We start from the raw sequence: 23899 nt of genomic DNA, 5'->3' as shown, positions 1-23899 counted from the left end.
CCCACTGATCCGAGGAAGATCACATGTGCATAAACAATACAACAACTCATCACATGCTCGTAAACAACACAATCACCGAGGAAGCGAGTCTATGAAACAACCGAATCCTGTCAGGTGGTCTTTTTAGGACCTGTGGCGGGTCTCATGTCCCCAGAGCGGCGGTCCCTACCCAAGCAATACTTGGAAATATTGCCGCCGTTGCTTCCGATTTCTGGTGGAAACCTTTTTAGTTTTTTTTTTTTTTTTGGGGAACCTGTGTCCTCAGTGGCTGATCTGGAGCACGGGGCCTACACAGGACTTGAGTATCTGTTTCCAGCGCCACGGTACTGTAGGAGTTCTGCCCCACAGCGCTAGAACAGTGTTTTTGTGCGGTGCGGGGGCCCATGCGAGGCTCTGCAGTCACGAGGGGATGACACAACCCTGCAGGTCTCAGGTCTCGCTCACTGGGAAGGAAACACCACTGCAGTTCCTCTCATTAACCCTCTGCTGACTGCAGCACGTTGTGCTTTTGGACGTGTGTGTGTGTGTGTGTGTGTGTGTGTGTGTGTGCGTGTGCGTGTGCACAAATTCCTAACCCAGTGTTAGGGGCATAGCCTTCATTTTGCTGAATGTCCAGTCACTCACTCAGCTGAAGTACCTGCCAGTTGGGTATGCGTTGGAAATGTGTTGTTCCAGTCACACTCATGAAGCCAAACATGGACAACCGGAATGAACATAAAATTAAGAAAAGGATATAGTATGTGCTATGTCCCAACTGAATTGTATCTATGGATTATTGCACTTTCACTGTGCAATAATCTGTGTAGACCTTATCTGTAAAGCCACGTTTGTCTGGTGTCCGTGTTGCCGAAACATGAAATCCAGACTCGTTTTCCATGAATTTATTCCTGCCCATTCCTTTCCCTCTTAATGAATATAATGAATTATATTAAAGCTGGACAGGATAACTTAATTTGGCATGTTGTGGTGCTTTGTGTTATGGGATGCTCTCCGTTTAACTACAAATCACCTAAATGACATTAGCTCACGTGTGCCTTTCAAAACGGAACGAATAACTAGCTAGTTTTATTCCATTTAGACTTTCAGCAGACATGTTTTTATGTATTATCTGCAGCGGCAGAACTCACAGAAAACATCTAGCTGTCTTGGGTTACGTGATCCTTTAGCTTGGGTTTGGTAGGGAAAATGACTATACAAATGGAAATGAAAGGCTAATATTTCACGTGAAACTGAAATCACAGCATTGTTTCCATCACATGAGCAGCTTCTCCTGGCGTCCAAGGCGAATCACTCCCCTCTCTCTCTCTCTCTCTCTCTCTGTCCTCTCCACAGATGACTGAACAGAGAAAAACCAAACAGAGGCTTGGATTCCTGGGCCCGTCCCAGGTCAACCACCACATCCCGTCCCACTGAGGGGCCCGGGGCTCCCAAAAGACACAACAAACTTTCTTTGCGAGAGAGAGAGAGAGAGAGAGAGAGCCAGCAGCGGCGGCTCGAGGTGGAAAACCTGCTCTGAGACATGCACAGACTCTTGACTCTCTGACTTTGAGCGCAGGTTTATGCACCTGGCCCTAAAGGCCACGGTGACTAATGTCAGACGGCGGGGGCCAGAAACCACTGACGCACATATTTTTCAAACGGCCCTTTTAGTCGAGAGCACAGCACAATGTTTTATTTTGCCGCAACCGGTCCCGTGGAGGAGAAGCGCTGAACTTGGTATAAACATGCCAAACACGCCTCGCATTTACAGGGGTGCGGCCCTACTGTGATCTCCGCTGCCAATGATTGGCCAGACAAAGCGCACGGTCTTCAGCGTAGTGACTCTGGGCCAGACGGGGGCAGAGGCAAAGGTCACGTTAAGGTGGCGGCCCTGTCCGAGCGCCGCGTTGGACCTCCATGTGTTTATTTCCACTGGTGACTGTGTGTGAGTTCAGGTCAGGTCAGTTTGTGTCTATTGCCTCACTCGTTGGTGTTCCAGGGGCAGAGTCTTCAACACCAAAACCATCCCTCCGGGCCTTGGAGATTTCTATTGGTTCTACTGTGGAAAAAATAGTGATGGTAAATGGGTATTGGTGTTTCACAATGGAAAGATAAGTTGTCGTTCTTTCGCTCTTGAAAACATTGTAACTGTTGATAGTGCACCTTTTTAAATGAGATAATATATATGTATAAAGTCTTTCTGGAGACATTGATAAATGTGGGGTTTTCTTTTTGCCCACTGTATATCCTCTTTTTATGCAACATGTTATGTGCCTTTCTACAGAATTCTAAAAAAAACCCCATTCATTTCTTAAACGTTAATTAAAGTAATGGGATTACCTTCGTGCAACTTAGTTGAAAGGCCATTTGTGCCTCGGCCCTGTATTGGTACAAACCGTGGTGTTAATAGGGTAACTTTAACAGTTCTTAATTACTGCCGACGTCCTCGTGTTCATGGTTATCAGCTGGTACTGCAATATTAACTATATTGTCTCTTTTTCTTGTTTTGTTTTGTTTTTTTTCTCTACGGGGAATTTTGGTACACTTGCAGTGTAAACCAAGTTTACTAGTTTTCCTCTTTAATGCCATTAACCACTGGAAGCCTGAAAAATGTTTAATCTTGAAGATCTACTTTGTAATAGGAAGGGCAGGCACTCCATAGGACCTGTCCATTGACACTCTCTATAAGAAGTATAGAGATGTGGTTTTATGTTGTCAGATGTTCGAGTGTAATAAATCTTTGTCATAATGCTCACTGTTCTATGTTGAGTCATAGCAGCATAGCAGCGAAATATCCTTTCTGAGTATTTACCTGTGTTGTTTTTAGGAGAGAATGAATGGAGAAACCACCCCCTGTTCCGTCGTCGCTACCCCTATCATATCACTCAACCCAGACGATTCAATCCCTGCAATACTCCACCCCATTCATTTAAGGATGTTTATGGATCAGATGTCAAGCCGGATCATATTTCATCTCAAGAAAAACATTTCTCTGAAATTAGCAAAGCAAAGCAAATGGTGTATTTGCTTCGTAACCTCATATGACTTTATTACAGCTGATTCGTGCCAGAGATACAAGTGATCATTAGACTCTGGTCTTGTGCAATTATTTGTAGATTAGAAAGTCAACATTAGAGTTGGTTACGTTTCAGACTACAATACATCGCTGATCATTACTTAAAGAACTCCAAATACTATTATTTTGCGAGAGCAACAATACCCTCAAAAGTTCTTCCAAATATTCAAAGAATTTTTGCGTTTTATTTTTCCTTTCTAGAAGATCAATAGACAAAGGGCCATCTGCAATGGAAGTTAATTTTTACACATCAAAATATACAGTATGCTGTAATATACAGTATGTTTCTACCACAGTTTATCAATGATACCAATATGTACCTTAAATGTTGTTATACTACAGTATCTAGATTGAAATAAGTTTCCATCCAGCCTATTTTAACCTACGGCAATTTGTAAAGAAGAACCTAAATTAGTTTATTTACTTTTGTCTGTTGGATATTATGCCTTCCAATCTCCTTTCCTTGCTTCGGTGTATCTTAGTCAGTTTTCTGCGCTTGTAAAGCTGCATTTTCTCCCCCTGCTTCTAATGTGACAGTCGTGAAAACTGGCAGCATGTGGTGCCGTAATAGTAAACGGCTGTCACTTTAAAGGAATGAAGGGCTGCCACTGCTGACGTTTTAAGTGATTGAAGGAAAGAGGACAAAAAGGTCATAAAACTGCCATCCCTTTCTGGCAGAGTCTTAACACTCTTCAAATTCTTTACAAGGCCGTTCCATGCAATGTACTGTATCTTCATGTGCTTTCACAGACATGAAAGTTAGGTCTTGATTGCTCTGACCAACCTTTTGGTCTTTGGTCATTCATGCTAACTCCCAATTTTTTTAATAGATCATCTACTGTTAAAAATGACTGTTCAATTAATAGCTTTTTATGGAATTAGGAGGACTCCAACAAATACAGCTTTGTATCATCAGCATAATGATGGGGGAGCAAATAGAGGTCAAATTAAAGGTCTCCTAGAATGGACTCTTGTGGAACCCACATCATATACTGTACTATACTCAGAGCAAAAATCCCCAAGCCGAACCAAAATATTTCAGACTTCCGAATATGACTTGAACCAGCTGAGAACCGTACCAGACAGTCTAATCACCAAGCCATTCAATTAAAATATCATGATCTACGACAACCACCGCACTATGTTTCTCATAGAATCTGTACAGAAGAGCTTTACATTAACAAGTGCTGTCTCACTGAAGTATTTCACGTTTGCGCCATATTTTCCACACTTTTCCTTGAAAAAAAGAAGCTTTCGAGATTGCCTTTTTACTTGTTTACCGACACAGGGTCAAGTCCACATTTTTTCAGAAGTGGTTCGAAGGTAGTGGCGCTGTAGGGCTGGGGAAAGCGGCAGGCCGAGGAGAGCTGTTTTCAATTGCTACCACATTGTCATTCTGCGTCCCACGGGGCAATTAGCCAAGTTTGGGGATGATTAACTTTTCAAAAGCACATTTTTAGTTTGCAAGGTGAATGTGAGCCGCGTGTTATAATTCAGACCAGCACAGCCTTACCATGACGCCCGTGCACATCATGCTGAACTCACGGTGCTGCTGGCTGGTGGTGAACACACCTATTGAGGGACAATAATTGCCCTGCTATTCCCTAAGCACCTTTTCAGGAAAACTTATATTCTAACATGATATCCACTGGAATCTGTGGGACAGTGTACTGATGTCTGTAATCCATCGCAGCTCCTAAAGGTTTACCACCTCATCCACAAATCACAAAAGCTCTGATTTCCGTGCGACCCAAGACACAACCTGCTATAATAACTGCGTTGGTAAGATAATAGTCTATTCATATTTGCTCCAAACCCTACCCCTGAGAGTTGTTTCCTTATTGTAGTAGATAATAATCTTTGACTTTAAACAATTCCCTGTTTTCCCCTTGAGGCCACAACTTGTCATTATATGTCAAACCTGGCTTAGGAGTTAGGTATAAAGTCATGTAGTAATGCTAGGAGTTCATATAAACGACGCCTCGTGACAACTGCCATGTGAAATCCTTTATCTCGCTGCGCAGCTGAGCCTTTGTGGTCACATGACGATCCAGAAGAGAGAGAGAGACACACACACACACACGAACAATGCACAACGTCTCCGATTCATTCAGTTACAGTGTGCGTGTACAGTAAAGTGTACTTTCTATAAGTGTCATACTATATCCATGACTGATATTTTCTTCAGGTACGCCATGTATGCAAAATACTTTTGGAAGTACAAAACATTTTGTGTTTTGTCTGTGATTGTGTTTCTCCTGAGGTTTCTGGGTTTAGCTTTATTCAAAGGTAGCTGCATTTGGTTGTTCTTAAGTCCGTATTTATGTGTCAACGAAAGGATCTCAACTTGGTTTTAACGCTCTAATTACATTTCTTTTATTACCCTGTCCTATATCACACGATGTGAATCTGCCCTTCTTCAAACCAGAGTTTCTGTTGGGGGGGGGGAATGGCTGCCGGTCCACGAGTCCGAGAGGATTTCGGTGTCCTGTACAAACGGGAGAGATTCCGCTCAAATATTATCCGTGTTTATTGAGCTTAAAAACAATTGATACGCAAGCTGTATGGAGAATGAGTTCACGAAGGCGTGTTGATTTTTAATCGTTTTATGGAATATTTCAAATAAATCCAGTCAGTTAACACAGTTTTAAAAATAAATAAATATGAATACTACTACTTCAAATGTGATCATGTCCGTTCGTGCGCACTGAGTAACGAGTGCAGCCGCTTGGATTAACATTTCACTCCAATTTAATTTTGATCAGATTCAAAACTAAATAAATATGGCGAGTAGCTCTAGATAAATGAAGTTTGCGGTATTCTAAATGCCAAATGAGGGGGTGCATGTGTCCTTGTCACCTAGCCTCGTCGTTCTGCTTCTACTCAGCTTTGGATCCGCTCCGTGCGCGTCTACTGCGTCTGCGTTTACCAGCACGACCTGGCCGCGGGGGAGGGGGCGGGGCTTATTTCGAGGTGAAAGGCCAGTTTTAGATCGTCCAAACTGATTGGCTTCCCTTTGCAACTCGCTGAACGCGGGGAAATCATCACCGGAGAGATTTAAATATGTCGGGCTTCAACAGAGTCAAAAAAAAACGGCTGTTACCGGATGACGGAAACTCTTCTTCTAACATATTACTGAGGGGTTGGCGAATATTACGGTATCAAATCATCACGTCATACTAATGGTCGTTCAACCACACTCAGGGAATATCGAGACGACGACAGGAGACATACAAACCTCAGGAGAAACGTTTTCCCAGCCATTACGACGACGACTCAGTGGAGCAACACACTGGAGGTGAATAATGTTTTACTGATTACGATCAACCGCTCCCCTTTGTCGTCATCCAAGTGTAACTTTAAGCGACGCCGATTGCAAAGTCCCCCGATTGTGCAATCGCACAAAGTGTCACGCTCTCCTCCCGCTCGGCCTGTGGGAGGTGGGTCGTGTAGCGCTGAGATTTGGTTGTACAAAATTAGGGATCACGTCTCCTAATTGGTTCTTTTTCCCGTCTAAATAAACTTTCTGCGGTCGTGAACAGTGTGAGCGCACGCTGTCTGTCTCGGTCCCCCTCGCCCCCCCCCCTTCGTCTGGCAGCTGCAGTTTGACTCCTACTGGTGTGACTGGTGTTCTACTGCTGGCCAGGGGCCACACCACCTCCACATGCCTCCGCCCAGCTCTGAGCCTCAGTCTGAATCATAAATCCAAACCACGGCAGTGCGTGTCTGACTGACTGGTTGACTTGTCTGAGCTGATTTGTTACAAGAGAAACCTCCGTTCACCTGTGCCGTTGCACTTTAACTTGATTATATTATAGATAATGGATTCGATTTTATAATGTTGGGGGGGGATCTAGAAAATGCTCCCGATTGAAGATATTTTCATTTATTTTCCATGTAACCAGTTTAGCTTATTATACCAATAAAAGCTACAAAAATGGTTTTATTTTTTTGCATTAAATGCACAAATCACAGATCATTCATTACATGTCAATCGATCTAATGAAATATTTTTCAACCTTTAACATAAATACGAAAAAACATGTTTTTTTTGTTTTTTTTTTAAATTTAAATTCCTGACAGCTGACACTCGTGGCCCCGTGTTATTTCAACAGTGGAAAACAACCATTTGGAGACAGAAACAGACTCTCCCCGGGGCTTCAGGATGAACTCGTTGCTTGTATCATTCTGTTTTCATCTAAATACTGTAATTCCACAGCATGAGAATACTTAGTCCTCCAAACAAACCCATTAAGCCTCGGTGCTTCTCAAAACACGTTCAAACCTTGAGTGACAGTCGATGCTGGTGAGATTCAGAGCCCACCGTCTGCATCTACTTTTAATAGACGCAGGTTCATTATAAAACGCCCCGCAATTAACGATAAAAGATTGATGCACGTTCCCAAAAAATAGTTGCACCAAAAGCATAGTTGCTAATATAATACAATATTTATTTAATATACAAAAAAAAGTCCACAAAAGCCATTGCAATGAAATAATTGAATTTGCCCAACGTTTGCCTCGTGGGAGCGTGAGCGCGGCAGGCCGCATGCCTCCACCCTCCACGGACATCGCTCCGCCATCGTCACCTCTGACCAAACTACACCTTCTGCCAGTGCTTGGAGGAGATGGAGCCGATCTGCAGGCCGGCGAAAAAGACCTGGTAGCGGTGCTTCCACATGATGAAGGCTCCGGCGGCGCAGACCCCGGCCTGGCACAGGTTCAGCACGATCTGGATCAGGAAGTAGAGGCCCAGCGTCCCGGTGACGGCCTCGCAGTCGCTGACCTCCCGGTAGGTGAAGGAGCGGGCGATGGGGTCGCCCGGGTCCAGCCGGCACACGCAGTCCTCGCCCGCCTGCTGGCACAGGAAGCTGCTGACCTGCGAGTGGTGGTGGCCAGCGAACGCCGCCACCAGCACCGAGAGCACCAGGCCGAGGGCGCACAGGACGAAGTAGAGGAGCTGCCGGGTGGGAGGGAGTGGAAAAGAAAAACAAAAATGGAGACGGGTCGGAAGGGTGGAAGGGTTTCAGTTCGGCGAGGTTATGCAGTTTGACATCTCGCGCATTCCTCTGTGAGATCATTTTAGGATATTTTAGAGTGGAAATCTGTAAGATTATTATGTTAAAGAAAAAATAACTGTCCCTTTGTAAGAAGCAGCCATTCAACGTGTTTGTGTTATGCATTCCGTCCTCTATATGCCGTTTCCATACTTGGTGGCGGGGTCCGCCAGGCCTTTCTAGGCGAGAATGCACCGATTGGCCACGTGCGGGAAGTGGAAGGCAGCAGTGGTGAATTTGACGTTGCAGGTCGTGGTCAGTAAACTGTCGATATGGATGAACGTTCTCAAAGAAGAACGAAAATATCTCCACCACCTCAAGTCACGAAGGAAAAAGGGGATCGAGAATCTAATTTGAGTAAACAAAGTGAACGTTTCAACGGAAGAGCCAAGATGGCGGTGAATCCGAATGTTGGGTGGAAAAAAAAAAAAAAAAAAAAAGAGTTTGTAGTTTTAAATGGAATTCTTGGACTTTTAGCACAATCCACCCAACGCAGACAATCTGATGGATCACCAGTTTAAAGCCACACAATGTGTAAAGTACACAATTTTTACCAAAAAATAACAGCTTTAAAACCATTTTGATGGTACACTGATTTGCACTATGGAGACTGGCAACTCTTTCATTCCCACCCCACCTGTTCATCTGTTCCGCACCTCAACTGGTGTGTGCCAGCCCTAATTTTCATTGTTCCACAGGGTTTGTTTCACCCTCTGATTCGGGCATGCGAGCCAATCTGCCAGGCCGAGCACATCCGGTATATCTGCCACATCTGCTCAGGGGGCCGATCCCAGACCCGCAAGGGCCGCTGTCACTTAGGCGTACATTATATTTGTGTTTGTCACATCGACTGTTATTGAAACGTGACCGATATGGTTCAAAATTGTCCGGTAAAAGAATTATTTTCCGGACAGCGGAACGAGTTTTACGACAGTCGTGTTAAAGTGCAATTGCCCTCAGAAACCGTAGGGGCGCCGAATCCCAAAGATGACATAGCGCCGCTTTAAGGAAATTGACTCACATCATGAAAAACAACGCTGTTTTGTCTCTGAATAAATGAACAAAAATGTATACGAAATGTGACTGACTCGGCGATGGATATGCTGTCGGTGTACCTGCTCCCGTCGAAACGACAGGCCTGCAGGTATAGAGCCTGGAGCGCAGCCAGTGCCTCTGCTTAATCACATCGCGTGAAAACACATTGTGTTGTGCATTTCTAAAAATACAGCTGTATTATGTGACAGGGGATTTACATAGATTATATAATTACACAATTCTCCCAAACGCCAACCCTTCATCTTAATCCGTCCCTTATATAACAGAATCCCCACGACCGCACGGCTGCGTTCTGCTGTCTGTCACGGGCTGCTTATGGAATTATGCAAGCGCTTGCGAATGGCGTTCATGAGGAGCTGTGAAATCTCCAGAAGGACCAGTGACTAGAACATATCTGTTGAGGAGTCAATCGCGTTGCCGTTGAAAGACAATTAATTAATCACAAACCGATGAGAAAAAATCCTCCGATATCATATAAATAGTGTGGATAGATACATCCCAAATTAAACAGGATGTGGACCAAAGGGAAAGCCGTCCTACAAAAACAAAAGAAAACACAACTGCTGTATTTGAACTGACTTTGATTGAAATATGAAGGCCCATATTAATCCACTAAATGCTAGAAGTGTGACAGGATGAGGTTAAATCTGTGCCTCTGTTTTCTGACCGAGGATCGAATCCAAACATACAGTGAATCTGAGGAGGAATTCTGTGGCCGCAATATCAGCCAGCTGCTTGAATTGTTGACTTTTATTGGAGGAGAGAGAGAGAAAAAAAAAGAAAAAAAGGCTCCGAGGGGCAAACGCCGAACACAGAGAACCTCTTGCAGCTGTCTGGGGCGTCGCTACATGAGTTTGCAGGAAAAATAGGGGATTTTTTCGATTTTCGAATTTCTGATAATTTTTCACCCGAGCACACTCACCTCTCTGTGTGCAGCCGCTGATTTCCTCGGATGTTGAGTTTTCGGAAACAACATTGGAATCATTGTTGTAGTGGGAATAGTGGTTGTTTTGAGTGATTTGAAAAGCTTTAGGGTATTTAGAACGGTATTTAGAGCCTAGATACCAAAGTATAGACCAAAGATATTGAGTTTCAACTCTTATCTACCAGTTCATACACTATTTAAGGCTCATGTTGTGGTTTGTATTCATCTATAAATCTGTGAGGTGCTTCCAGATTCCAGATACTCCTCACTGTTGGTGACGAGCACTATTAGGTTCACTTTGATTTCTTAAGAAATTTCAGTTGCGTTCATAAAATGTCAATGTCTTACTCAAAACATTTGTAAATGTTAAATGCCCTTCACTCTGACTCGTGCCTCACAACGTCACTGCCAAAATCTGCAGCTTCTCAACCCAAGCCGAGTGATGCAACATCTGTTGCAAGTTGCACAATACCGAAGTGTAAAGTAATGCAATCCTGCAGAATCTCCCCGAAAAAAAAAAGGTTTGCCCTCAGTAACTCCAGCAACCTCAAAAAAAGAACAGCGGTTTTCGACGTGGGGTCAGGAGGGACACCCCCCCCCCCCCCCAGTGGTCCTTCAGGAGGTCCCGGAGGGTCCCCAGCAAAACAAACAGTGAATCCTCATCATTATTTGTGCGTTTTGATCCTAGTTTCACTGTTATCTCCATGACCAGAGTAGAGACGGGCATGGCAGGTTGAACAAAATCACACGTAACAATGACGATCTTCTCAGATTGGGGGTCCCAGGGACAGAATCTTATCAAATGGACCTAAGAGCTTTCAAATTGAGGGTCCTTGATATGAAAAACGATATGGAGCACACTCTCGATATGGAATAACTCGTTTACAAAATCCATGCTGGTCCCCTTGTTTTTGTTCTGATTTTTATATATATATATTTTTTATCTTCTGCATTTTTCCAGTTGAAAGTGTCACAGCAACCGTTGAACCCAGGCACATGAATGAAGTGTCGTTGGATTAGGGGCAGCTCAGACATTTTGTGGTCCAAGTTTGATCCACATCGACCCATATTTGTAACAGGAATTAGTGAAAAACCATTGCCAATCTACCAGAAGTAGCCGAACGTTGGCTGAGCCGGGCGGGCTGCGGCGGTGGTGCCGGCTGGGGTGGTGGAGCAAAATTTGTTTGAACTGATGCTGGATTCCATGGGAACTCGGAAAATTCGTGTAAACTGATGCTTGGGTTTTATGGAAACTCGGAAAAATGTAATTTGGCTCGACAGGAAGTGATGCTGCATTTTAGCGTAACTCGGAAAGCTGTTCCAGACTAATGCGACTAACCTGGACCCTGTGCATTGCTGCCTGAAGCTATATTTTTACATTTATTTCTATTTTTTGTATTTATTACTATCTATCTATATTATCTATCTGTCAACTCGATCTGTCTGTCTGTATATAGTTGATAGGAATAAAGCAGACAGGTATTAGTAAAAATAAAAAGTTTTATTTGATGTACTACGATCGGCCGTTAGAGGGTACATACTGTATATCAGTATGTGCACCTGTATTATTTTTTACCTTTCACTGATACAATATGCACTGACCTTGGCAATAAACTGCACGGACGTCTTCTCATCCGGGAGGTAAGTAATGCAGTACAGAATGAAGCCCAGGACGGAAGCCAGACACAACTAGAACAACACAAAACAACAGCACATATTAGGCTTCACGTGTCACATCCTAATAATGTTATATACCCAACAAAACGTTATCATGTTATTTGGCATTAATGTGTCATCTGATCACAATCATCTGATCAACAGCTTTCCCTCCACTTTCACCACAATAACACACTCTCACTCTGACACTGCCTCTCTCTACATCAGTCTCTCTCTCTCTCTCTCTCACACGCACGCACGCACACACACACACACACACACACACACACACACGTGCACGCGCACACACACAAAGTATTTATCTCTCAGTGCAATTGGAGTCTTGTGACTACCATGCAGGATTTTATTTAAATGTTTTTCCCAGGTTCTTAGGCAGCCACAAACATTCCTGATGACCTCAGTGTTTTTCTCCACGCTGAATCTTATGAGGATCGGAGCGTCCACAGAGATGTTTTGGACTGCACCGAGCTCCCGTGATGGAGCAGATAACTGACCCAGCCCAAAGTCACCCTCGGTGCATATCCTGAACCTTTTTTCCCCCGTTTCTTTTTTTTTTTTTTTTGTTGCCCCGCCATGAATTTGACTGTGACTTTGAAGCCTGTCACAGAAATGTATAATCAATTTATAGGGAATATAACAGATGTGAGAAAGTAACTTCAAATACTCTCATGTTACATGACGATACATATACAAAGATAAAACTTTGCTTACTTGTATATACAATAATAGAAAACGTGACGTACTTCCTTCCAGTTGTGTTTCTTTATTGTACATCGTAAACCAATTTGTTCTGGTCCAGTAATTTGATTGGACGAGTGCCGTCCCATAGTGCCAATATAGAGTAAGACAGCACATGTTTCACCTTATGCATCACTCTGTTTTACAGGTTAATGACATTAGTCCTCAGGAAACGGTTTCTGTGTTTTGTTTGGAATCCTGAAGGAAACTATTTTTGTTTTGCAAAGCCGAATAAACAACAAATACCATGACCTGTTCAAGTTGATAGAAAGCCTTGTTGATACGACTGCTGATTGTTTATCTTTGTCCTGCGGCCATCCATGCCGACCAGGCAACAGCACTTACGAGGAAAATGGACGCCTAACTCAATATTCATTATAAGCAAGTTGATTTGCGTGTGAAAAACAGTGAAAAAATTTTCACTGTTTTGCGAAAAAAGGCCATTGGTTCGAGCAAAATAACATTTTAAAAGAGTCAAATCTGAACCGAAATAATGCTAGCTATAACAGGGGGCTGAAATGGATGGTTTTTGCAGTGTAATTTAAAGAGAGGTAAACAGGCGGTGAGATCATCATCTAAAAGAGAAGTTAAATGCTTAAATGCTCTTGTAAAAGCACATGTAACCCCCCCCCCCCCCCCCCCCGGATGCTGCGCTCATCAAATGAGCGTCGCCTGGCTCTGCCGGCCGTACAACCGCGGCAATCCAGGTTATTCTCATTTGTAGTTTCCACGTTGGTGGAACGAGCTGCCAAAAACGACCAAAGCAAGGACCCCCCTCTCTGTCTTTAAGAAGCACTTGAAGACCCAGCTCTTCAGAGAGTAACTCCACTCCTAACTTACAATTACTTAACACTACCTAGCAGTATTTATTGTTACACTAATGTCTCTGTCGCAGTGTAGCTTGAATGTTATTCTCCCTTGTAAGTCGCTTTGGATAAAAGCGTCTGCTAAATGACTAAATGTAAATGTAAATGTAAAGTTCTTTATTTACAGGAAAGAGCCAGCGACATAATACTGAAAGTGAAGATGAGGAATCGAGAAAGATCAGCTCACAGAGCGAAGCCCTGACTTCACGGAGAAGTGAGCCCCGGTGAAAGCGCTGCGGTGAGGGTGTGGTCTGGTGGGGTCCGGGGGCTCGTGCAGGGGAGGTTAGAGGCCGACAAGTAAACTAATCGAGAAGGAGCTTTTAGAGGGTCATGCGGACGTGACGGGAAGCGCACCGGGGGGGGGGGGGGGGGGGGGGTCACATGCAGACGCCGGCCCCGAGGCAGGGCGAGCGGAGCTTACGATGATGCCGGCCCAGTGCGGCGTCTCCCGGGTCAGCAGCGAGGGGCTGAGGCTCAGCATGAGGAAGGCCACGGTGGTGATGGCGGCGCCGAGCAGCAGCTGCAGCAGCGCGATGAGCAGGGGGAAGCGGCAGCCGCAGCACTTTGGGGCGTCCTCGGCCTCCGGGCCTTCCCCCCTCTTCATTATCCCCATCTCGATCGCAGGCTTCTCCTACTCCCGGCCTCTCGAGTCTTTCTCCCCCTTTCGGCCCCTTTCGACTGCTTTCCCTCCCTTTTGTTCAATCTAAGTTGTCTTCCGTCGTTTGAAACTGCTGTTTTCCCCCCCTTCTCTTGTCTGCGTTTTTTTTTTTTTTTTTTTTTTTTTTTTTGCTGTTTTTGTTTTTATTTTCTCTGCCTCTTCTGAGCCCTTCTCTCTTCCCCTTCCCTGCCGCAGGACTCCTCGCGCTGCCTAAGCCCCGGCTCTGCTGCTGTTTGGAACCAGAAAAAGACTGTGAACTAATATGGAAAACATTTGGCTTGGGTTTCCCCGAGCGGCTCCGGTGCCACTTATAGAGCAGCGGCATAGTGCGGTGGGAGAGGAAGAGAAAGGAATGGGGGAAGGCAGACACAAAGGGGGGGGACTCCAACGTACGACCACACAAGCACCGCACGGCAAAGCGGGGAGACACTTCTGCCATAATAAAGTGGAAGTCGTGGGTGGGGGGTTGGCAGGTGAGGGACTTGCTCAGCCCGCTCGTTCCTAAAGCAGCGTGGAGATTGGATCCACTCTTTGCCAACACTGTCACACAAAAAGGAGCATATGCTGCGGGCCAGGGAAAGTCACATGATTTGGAAGAAGAAGTAACATGATCATGAGACATATGAGAGCATTACTGTTGCTCTGATCCTCTATGAAGATGATGAAAATCTGTAGTAATTGGTGCAACGGCCCTAACCTCGCTTGGCAAAAAAGAATGTACTGGGCAGTGACCATGACTGAGTGCTCATTTTGAAAAAAAAAATAATAATAATAAATGTTCCAAATGGAGTGGATACAGTTTAAATACGGTTTATAGCAAGTACAAGCTGTTGTCTCTTTCTTATAACATTAAAAGGTTATATGTAGTTGATGTAAGATATTAATCAGAGCATGCAACCATAAATAATGACAACACAACACTTAACCAAAAAGGTACCCATCGATTCGTACTTCCTATTTACATTATCAAACACAAACTAAAGTTTTGGGTGGAGGATCCTGGATTCTGATGGTTACTTGACATAAGATGTGATGGCCACCTTCTTTACAATTTTAAATAGGATATTTCACAAACACCGATCAGCCACAACATTTAAATCACCCCTAATAACCACTTTTATTGCGTAGATCTCCCTTGTGCCGCCAAAACAGCTCTGACCCGTGGAGGCATGGACTCCACAAGACCTGGCCACCTTCTTCCACTGCTCCATGGTCAAGTCCTGATGCTCATTGTAGGCGCCTTAGGTGGTGGACAGGGGTCAGCATGGACTCTGACCGGTCTGCGGCTACACAGCTCCATACACAGAAAGCTGTGATGCACTGTGTGTTCTGACGCCTTTCTATCATAACCAGCGTCAACCTTTGCAGCAATTTGTGCTACAGTAGCTCGTCTGTGGGATCGGACCAGACAGGCTAGACTCCACTCCCCACGTGCATCTATGAGCCCAAAGGCGGCCCTGACCCTGTTGCTGGTTCACCGGTTGTACTTCCTTGGACAACTTTTGGTCGGTACTAACCACTGCATACTGGGAACACCCCACAAGACCTGCCGTTTTGCAGATGCTCTGACCCAGTCGTCCATCCATCACAATGTGGTCCTCGTCAATGTCTCTCAGATCCTTACGCTTGACCATTTAACCTGCTTCCAACACATCAACTTCAAGAACTGACTGTTCACTTGCTGCTTCATAGATCCCACCCCTTGACAGGTGCCCTGGGAACGAGATGAGCGGTGTTATTCACTTCACCTGTCAGTGGTTTTAATGTTGTGGCTGATCCGTGTATGTAACACATCATGTTACATTTTTATTTTATTTGTATGAATTGAGAAGATGTTAAATGAAGTAAAACCTTTTTAAAAGTATACATGCACACACACGCACATCTGAACACCTATTCCTATTGCATACTTCCAACTGTTTATTAGCTCTGTGCATGAGGACACTTCCCGCATATGGGCGCTTCACTATGGGAAGTGGAAGGAACTGCAACGCACGTGTCTGAGCACACAGCTGAGCCGCTGCCATGGCTACCGACAACGCACCTTACGGCGGCTGAGACGGACGAGATCAGGTGGCACACCGCGATGTGTGCATTGTCAGCTCCTCACGCCATTTCTTTTAAATGATCTTACATACACGTGCTTCTAGGGTCGAGATTCAATAAGTATATTTCCATGTCAACAGGGTTAATTGGAATGTGGCTCGGTGCAGACGAAAATAATACGAAATAATAATAATCATAATAATAATAACGTAAGAATTATTATTATAATAATAATAGTAATAAAACAATACAATAATAAAAAATATATTTATAATAAGAATTATTATTATTATTAGGATTATACAATTATAATAATAGTAATAAAATAATACAATGATCATCATAATAATAATAATAATAATAATAAATACTGCCTCTGAACAGCGGTAACCCGTAACTCCATCGGTCACACGCCAGCTCGCGTGTGAGCAGACAACCCTGCACGAGGGACAAAGTACACGCCATATCTTCAACTACTTCGGAATGGCTTCTTGTGTTTTGTGTGTATATGTGTGTGTGTGTGTGTGTGTGTGTGTCTGTGTGTGTGTGTGTGTGTGTGTGTATATATATATATATATATATATATATATATATATATATATACATATATATATATAAAGAGAGAGAGAGAGAGAGTATCATCATATATACATATATATATATATAGAGAGAGAGAGAGTATCATCATATATACACATATATATATATATATAGAGAGAGAGAGAGTATCATCATATATACATATATATATATAGAGAGAGAGGGAGTATCATCATATATACACATATATATATATATATATAGAGAGAGAGAGAGAGAGTATCATATATATGTATGTATGTATGTATGTAGGTATGTAGGTATGTATGTATGTATGCACGTATGTATGCACGTATGTATGTATGTATGTATGTATGTATGTATGTATGTATGTATGTATGTATGCATGTATGTATGTATGTATGTATGTATGTATGTATGTATGCATGTATGTATGTATGTATGTATGTATGTATGTATGTATGTATGTATGTATGTATGTATGTATGCATGTATGTATGTATGTATGTATGTATGTATGTATGCATGCATGTATGTATGTATGTATGTATGTATCATCCTGCCTCTTGACTGTTGATTCCGCCCCCAGTGTTGTCGTCCTGCGCCGCCAGCAGCAGCAGCAGCAGCAGCAGCAGCAGCACCGAGCGGCGCGCGTGAGGTGCGGGCGACACGTGAGCTGGGAGCTGTTCCGGGGGCGCGCGTGCGCTCTCGCGCGCCAACAGCACCGCGGACCCGGGAGCCGGAGCTCATTGTGGAGCGCGGAGCCCGGGTGGAGGAGACGACGCGCCGCACCCCCTCGGTGTCTGGACCAACACGCATCGGCGGAGAACATTATAGACATACAGATCTACTTTTTTTTTTGTCATTCAAGACAATCGACGGAGCAGCGTTGGTCAATGGATGAAAGACTACCGCGTTTGCAGGACAGACAATTCATGGAGCACGCCGACTTTTTAGGGTTTGTTGCAGTGTTGTTGTTGTTGTTGTTGTTGTTGTTGTTGTTTGTTTTTTTTGGATTGATTGTTTGTTTGTCTGGCTTTGTGTCTCCTTCGTTCCTTTCTGTCCGTTTCAACGATGCCCAAACGGCTTGACTTGTTTCAGATATTAACCGGGCTGTGTCTTGGCTGTTTCAGGGTGGATTACCCCTCACTCTACATGTGCAAGTCCAAGCGAGGAGTGAAGCGAGAGGACGGTGGGAAGGTGCGCGTCACTCGAGAAGTTTTAGGGGTTTTTATAATGGTGCTCTAATGGTGAACAATGGTGTGATCATGATAAGATTTTTACCATGTGATATTTATTATTATTATTATTATTATTATTATTGTTATTGTTATCGTTGTTGTTATTAATAATAATAATAATAATAATAATAGTAATAATAACAATGATATTATTATTATCATTATTCTTATTATTATTTTTAATTCCATGGCCTTTAAGTGTGTATTTTACTGTGTCTTTTCTCCTATCAGGACGCCTATAAGTTGCCGCACCGGCTGATAGAGAAGAAGCGGAGGGACAGAATCAACGAGTGCATTGGGCAGCTGAAGGATCTGCTGCCAGAGCACCTGAAGCTGACGGTGGGACCCGGAAATTCAAACTTTATACAAAACGAATGATGTTTGCAGGGAGCTTATCTTATATATATATATTTATATATATATATATATATATTTATATGCATTTATTTTTACTTTAGACCATCGGGCATTTGGAGAAAGCGGTGGTGCTGGAGTTGACGCTGAAGCACCTGAACGCGCTGACCGCCGTCACACAGCAGCAGCACCAGAAGATCATCGCTTTGCAAAACGGTGAGTTGCGCGGGACGTGCTGCGTTGGCGCCGACCGGGAACGCGTGCCGGTCGAACCGTTTCGTGCGCCGTCGTCGCCGTCGCTTGGTTGTTGTTTTTTTTTTTTTTTGTTTTAACTTTTTGCATTGCAGGGGACCGCTCCGTGAAGTCCTCCATCCACGCGGATCTGGACGCCTTCCACTCCGGGTTCCAGGCGTGTGCCAAGGAGGTCCTGCACTACCTGGACAAGTGTGACAGCTGGGCGGCGCGGGAGCAGAAGTGCACGCAGCTCCTGAGCCACCTGCACAAGACGCTGGCTCAGTTTCCGCCCGGCTCGTCCCTGCTCCAGCAGCAGCAGCAGCAGCAGCAGGAGGAGGCGCGTCTCGCCGCCGGAGACGCGCCGGAGCGCGACGCGCACAAAGCCGACGGCCAAGCCAACTGCGTCCCGGTCATCCAGAGGACCCAGGCCGGGGAGCTGGAGAACGACACGGACACGGACAGCGGGTACGGGGGCGAGCCCGAGAAGAGCGAGGGGAAGGACAAAGGGCAGGGGCCGAAGGCGGTGAAGATCAAGCAGGAGTTTGGGGACGATCGAGCGGCCAAGAAGTCCCGGGTGAACTGGGGCGGGACCGGCGCGGACCCTTCCCGCCCGGACCTGGCCCTCATGAACTCTCTGATGGGGATTACCGGTGTGGGACAGCAGACGCCTTTTTGCATGCCTTTCTACTTCATCAACCCCTCGGCGGCGGCGTCCTACGTGCCTCTGTTCGACAAGAGCCACCTCGAGAAGTACGTGTACCCGGCGGCGGCGGCGGCGGCCCTCGCGTCCCCCTTCCCGTGGCTTTACCCCGGACTCCCCGCGCACGCATCCGTGGCCGCCGCTGCGGCGGCGGCGGCGGCGGCGGCGGCGGCGGCGGCGGCCACGTTCCCCGGGCTGCCTGCGGAGAAGCAAGCCGGCCTGGGAGCCTCCCCTCTTCCCAATGACTCCGCATCCCCAGACAGTGACATGTCCAACGAGGCAGAGCTGGGCTCACCTGATGACAGGGAGGAGGAGGAGGAGGAGGAGGAGGAAGAGGAGGAGGAGGATGATGATGATGATGATGTAGTGGAGACCCCCCATGAGAGCAAGAACACATAATCAGCTACTGCTTGTAAAACTGGCTATTTTGTCTGTGTAGCCTGCTATTTTTGTGCATACTGCTAAAGAATTTATGTATTCTGGTTTTGAAGAGGTTTTTTCTCTCAGTAGGATTGATCATATCTTACCTATAAAGCAGGGGACAGCTGTGATGGCGCGTGCCTTTTGCACCTTAGATGAATCAATTTGAATGATAATCGACAATGATTGATATTTAGTACAAAAACGTCTGTATTGTCCGTATAGGGCATATTGTGTTGTTCGTTTCCTTCTTTTTTTAAACAAACCTTGACAATGACATATTTTGGAATAGCAGCATTGGTGCCAAAACTGTGTATGATAGAACAGTGCACAGCATCCCAAACGTCAACCAGAGTCACTTTGGATGTATGGTTGCACCTGACCTCTGCCAAGGTTGCCATGGGCTTCTCCGACTCTGACTGTAAATACAATTTACTGTACGATAAATAGGATTTATTTACATGTAAATGTGCACTACATGGGTCAATATGAAATGCAATGTCTGCAGTACCTCATGCCCCAAGACTTCCCCTCCCGGGGGGCTGATTGGGAGACCCATTACAGCTCCGCTTGAGTTCAATCAAACACCTCTCCCGACCAAAAACACCAAAAATAAAATAATATCGCTGTTAAGACTCTCCTCCCTCTCTGCAAGAGCTCATGTCCTTAGGATCTGTGCGCATGCTGACTACAATCGCTGTCAAGGAAAAGAAAGAAAGCTCCCAAAAGGATGATACAAATGTTTGATAATTCCAAAAATAAAGTGCGTCATTCAGAGGGAGCTCCACGACCAGCACCGGGCATCCCTTGAACAAGCATTTCTGCACATCAGGATACCAGTACACCCAACAGATATTATACTAGATAGAATAGCACCTTAAAAATCTTTTATATTGAATGTACATGTATTTCCCAGGTGTTGAAGTTTGTATGTAGGATGACCTTTACTCTTTGAGATGTGAAGTGCACTTTTCTCTGCCTTTGGCTATCCCTGAACCCTGGTCCGCCACCTTACAGTTATGATAGCAAATTACTGTTTTCCCCCCCATTGTTTTTTTGAGAGGAGTTGTTAGAAAGATTAAAAAAACAGAGGATTTGAAAAAAAATAAAAATGATATATATATATATATATATATATATATATATATATATATATATATATATAATTCTTTTGGAAGGTAAGCTTGACTATCTGTAAGACTGCCCGGGTACAATTAGCTTTCTTTTTGGCAAGGAGTGGTCAAATAATGTAGAAACCACTGCTAATTTCTCTTCGTAATACAAAACGCAATTGGCTCCGAAAACACCCACCCAAGATGATCCCACAGGATTTGTGTCAATTCCGGATAAACCACGCTGCAAAAAGAAAGAAATGACAATATGACCGATAGGGCAAAGCAAGGGAACTGTGGTCCCATGACAGGCGGTTGTGTGACTTGCTCTCGTCTCGTCGTCTCGCCTTATCTCTATTTTAGGATGTGTAGAAACCTTGCTCAATTTTGCAAGAGAGTAATTCCCACAAGTTCGGTGTCATTCAGCTGCTTTAGGTTCTGAACAAAGACCGAACAGAGAGAATAGATGGCTTTTTTTTTTCATTTGATTTTATTGTGCATTCATGTCATCGCTTTGTAGGCTCTTTTTTTGAAAGCTTTTTTGCCTCAAATTTGCCATGTTCTCAACTTCTCTATAACATGGTATGTGTTTGTATATAGCTTTTTGTGACTATACCATAAAATACATGTATATGTCGATGTTTAGAAGTCCATTGACTTTTAATAACAGATTTAACTGAGAAACTGTTGCACATTTTTGTTTATGCTTTACACATATGCTGTTCTAAATTATTGCTGATGAATTGTAAAATAAATACAAAAAACAAAAATCTACAGTTCTACATCTTCTTTAACACAAATTCCACTTGCGTACATCACAAAGGGGTTTTTTTAAGGGTCTTTGTAGTTAAAGGTTGTGTGATAGTTTGTTGTTTGCATCAAATTAAAGCAAGACACTTGCCACACTACATGCCCTCAAACACTGGCTTCACAATGACTAAATACTTTCCATAATTAACAGTAATATCTCAAACAGATAAAATGTAGTTTGGCTGTTAGTCAGTCACAAGTCAGTTGTGTGGAATGTACAGTAAGCCAGGGAGGTTTGGACCAAAAGTCATGTGATGAAAGTTATGAAGAAGTGAGATTACTTATGCTCGCCCAGGCCCCTGTAAAACAAGGGCTCTGCGTCTGAAGTGATTAATCACTTGAAAAAGGATAGATTGAAATTGGCGTTGCCCTTAAATGGCCATGTTGTGCAATGTTTTCTAAATCTAAACCATTGATCTGACAAATCTCCCCAATTCACCCCAGAAGCAGTACTAGCTGCTTTTTGCATTTTAACAACTCCAAATGTGTTAATCTCTCTTACACCATCGTTACCCAACACCTGCAAGCACTGTTTCCTTAAACTACAAGTGTTTCCACACAAGCAAATCTATCAGTTTCTAAACAGGTGATAGTAATTTCATGATAGCATATGTTCCACCAAGGTATGACGCTATTCTGTTTTATCATAGTTGAGCACATCTAATATGAACCTCATCAATACTGTTACTTGAGTAGAATACTGAATGGAGGACTCTTTCACCTTGTAAGGACTGATTTTTTTTTTTTTTTTTTTTGACATTTGTACTAAGTAGAGGATTTTAGTGTTTTTCCTTCTAGCAGACAAAACAAATGTATCGTGTATATTCATTAAGCTTTCCAAAATCATCAACGGAGGAGAAGCATAAAGCCAGTGTTTGTCGACTAGACTGATACACAGCATAATTATTTGGATGCTTTGAATAAATAATCTTCTCTTGGGAAAAAAAACAAAAAAAAACAAAAGCCCCCAGAGTTGTTAAGTTATTCATCTGGTTTACTCCTCATGCGCAACAAATAATGATGAATCAGTGATGGTTCATGGCTGGAAGAAGGTTTCCATCTACTGGTGAAATACAGTATATAACAGGTTTGATCCGCCTGGGAAGAAAAGGTTCACCTCAAATCCCTACCCGCATGCACGTTTTATTCTGCCATGTCTCGCAAGAAAACACCCAAAGAAACATCCAAATTTCTCAACGAGTTTATTAAATCATGCAATCCTTGTCATATCAGCAGCCACTTACAGCCATTCATCTGTCAACGCTTTGCTGTAAATTAAGGCAGAAACAAAATACTTCTGTACATTTTGACATCGTATAGGAGTGCACAAGACATAAACAGCTGTAAACACGGGTCACAGCTCCTTCTTCATCCCAAGGCGGTGCTCTCCCAAACGGAGGAACGCCGTCTGACATGGTCCGAGAAGACGAAAAGGGTTAACTACATCTGTTGCATGGCACGAGATAAATCGGCAGAACGTCTCAAAGCACCGATCAGCATTCCTTAGACTAACAATTAATACAGTAACAGACATGGGAGGAAAATCCAGGTTCGGAAGGTGAAATTCCACTCCGGGATCAACTATGTGGATTAGTGTCAACACAGAGGTCCGACTGATGAGTGAATCCAGTCGGAACAGTGCATGGCTGGGGGGGGGGGGGGGGGGGGGACCATGCCAGGACTTTTACTTTCCGAACCTGGGATTTTCCCACCCCTGGCTAACAGCAGGAAAGTGCTATCGAGGACCGTTACTCTGGTACTTCTACACAAACACCATAGTGTCAGCGGTGGATTTTGCACAAATGCCTTATAATGGTTCATTCTTTGTTGCTATGCTATTGTCATTTCTGTGCAAAAAATAAAATAAATTTGATGTGAAAGTGATTCTTATACATCCACTGTCTGTCCGCCGCCCTCTAAACTGACTATGAACATCAACAGGACTCGAGTAAAACTTCCACTGTGGTCTCTGTTTGTGTACAACGACCGTTTTTTCCCACAAGCAGGAAGATAAGGCACTTGATGCAGGTAGCAGCTCTCTCTCTCTCTCTCTCTCTCTCTCTCTCTCTCTCTCTCTCTCTCTCTCTCTCTCTCTCTCTCTCTCTCTCTCTCTCTCTCTCTCTCTCTCTCTCTCTCTCTCTCTCTCTCTCTCTCTCTCTCTCTCTCTCTCTCTCCCTCTCTCTCCCTCTCTCTCTCCCTCTCTCTCTCCCTCTCTCTCTCCCTCTCTCTCTCCCTCTCTCTCTCCCTCTCTCTCTCTCTCTCTCTCTCCCTCTCTCTCTCCCTCTCTCTCTCCCTCTCTCTCTCTCTCTGCTAGGTGAAGACAATGCATTGTTGTAATTGTAACTATAAACACATTTCTTCGTAAGAAAATATAATTCGCTAAAAAAAT

At 44.1% G+C, this 23899-nt stretch overlaps 3 protein-coding genes across 3 annotated transcripts in view; 2 read left to right on the top strand and 1 right to left on the bottom strand.

Annotated features, from left to right (window-relative positions):
- The window catches only part of itpr2 (inositol 1,4,5-trisphosphate receptor, type 2), a gene marked incomplete at its 5' end in the record, with an annotated part of 59623 nt that extends 56886 nt beyond the window's left edge, over positions 1-2737 (top strand). The window contains one exon of the mRNA XM_080002812.1: positions 1333-2737. Coding sequence (XP_079858938.1) covers positions 1333-1413 — 81 coding nt within the window. The 3' untranslated portion in view covers positions 1414-2737. The remainder of the gene's footprint in view (positions 1-1332) is intronic.
- A 2779-nt stretch (positions 2738-5516) lies between these two features.
- sspn (sarcospan (Kras oncogene-associated gene)) lies at positions 5517-14285 on the bottom strand. The gene is made up of 3 exons (XM_080002015.1): positions 13796-14285; positions 11696-11782; positions 5517-8015 (listed from the first exon to the last, which is right to left on the bottom strand). The coding sequence occupies exons 1-3, from the start codon at positions 13985-13987 to the stop codon at positions 7656-7658; spliced, it is 639 nt and encodes a 212-aa protein (XP_079858141.1). The 5' UTR covers positions 13988-14285; the 3' UTR covers positions 5517-7655.
- Positions 14286-17495: 3210 nt separating this feature from the next.
- bhlhe41 (basic helix-loop-helix family, member e41) lies at positions 17496-19630 on the top strand. Its single transcript, XM_080001794.1, has 5 exons — positions 17496-17597; positions 17773-17839; positions 18112-18219; positions 18339-18450; positions 18582-19630. The coding sequence occupies exons 1-5, from the start codon at positions 17536-17538 to the stop codon at positions 19565-19567; spliced, it is 1335 nt and encodes a 444-aa protein (XP_079857920.1). The 5' UTR covers positions 17496-17535; the 3' UTR covers positions 19568-19630.
- Positions 19631-23899: the final 4269 nt, after the last annotated feature.

The sequence above is a fragment of the Zeus faber genome (genome assembly GCF_960531495.2).
Source record: "Zeus faber genome assembly, chromosome: 6".
NCBI lineage: Eukaryota > Metazoa > Chordata > Actinopteri > Zeiformes > Zeidae > Zeus > Zeus faber.
This window is presented reverse-complemented; position numbering and strand designations above follow the sequence as displayed.

Bases quoted from the DNA above. Each gene is read 5' to 3' on its own strand.
- sspn (XM_080002015.1), bottom strand. From the start codon at position 13,987: ATGGGGATAATGAAGAGGGGGGAAGGCCCGGAGGCCGAGGACGCCCCA. The intron at 11,783-13,795 runs GTAAGCTCCGCT...GTGTTGTTCTAG, and splicing joins CGCACTGGGCCGGCATCATC to TTGTGTCTGGCTTCCGTCCT. The intron at 8,016-11,695 runs GTCAGTGCATAT...CCCACCCGGCAG, and splicing joins CCGTGCAGTTTATTGCCAAG to CTCCTCTACTTCGTCCTGTG.
- bhlhe41 (XM_080001794.1), top strand. From the start codon at position 17,536: ATGGATGAAAGACTACCGCGTTTGCAGGACAGACAATTCATGGAGCAC. The intron at 17,598-17,772 runs GTTTGTTGCAGT...TGGCTGTTTCAG, and splicing joins GAGCACGCCGACTTTTTAGG to GGTGGATTACCCCTCACTCT. The intron at 17,840-18,111 runs GTGCGCGTCACT...TTCTCCTATCAG, and splicing joins AGCGAGAGGACGGTGGGAAG to GACGCCTATAAGTTGCCGCA.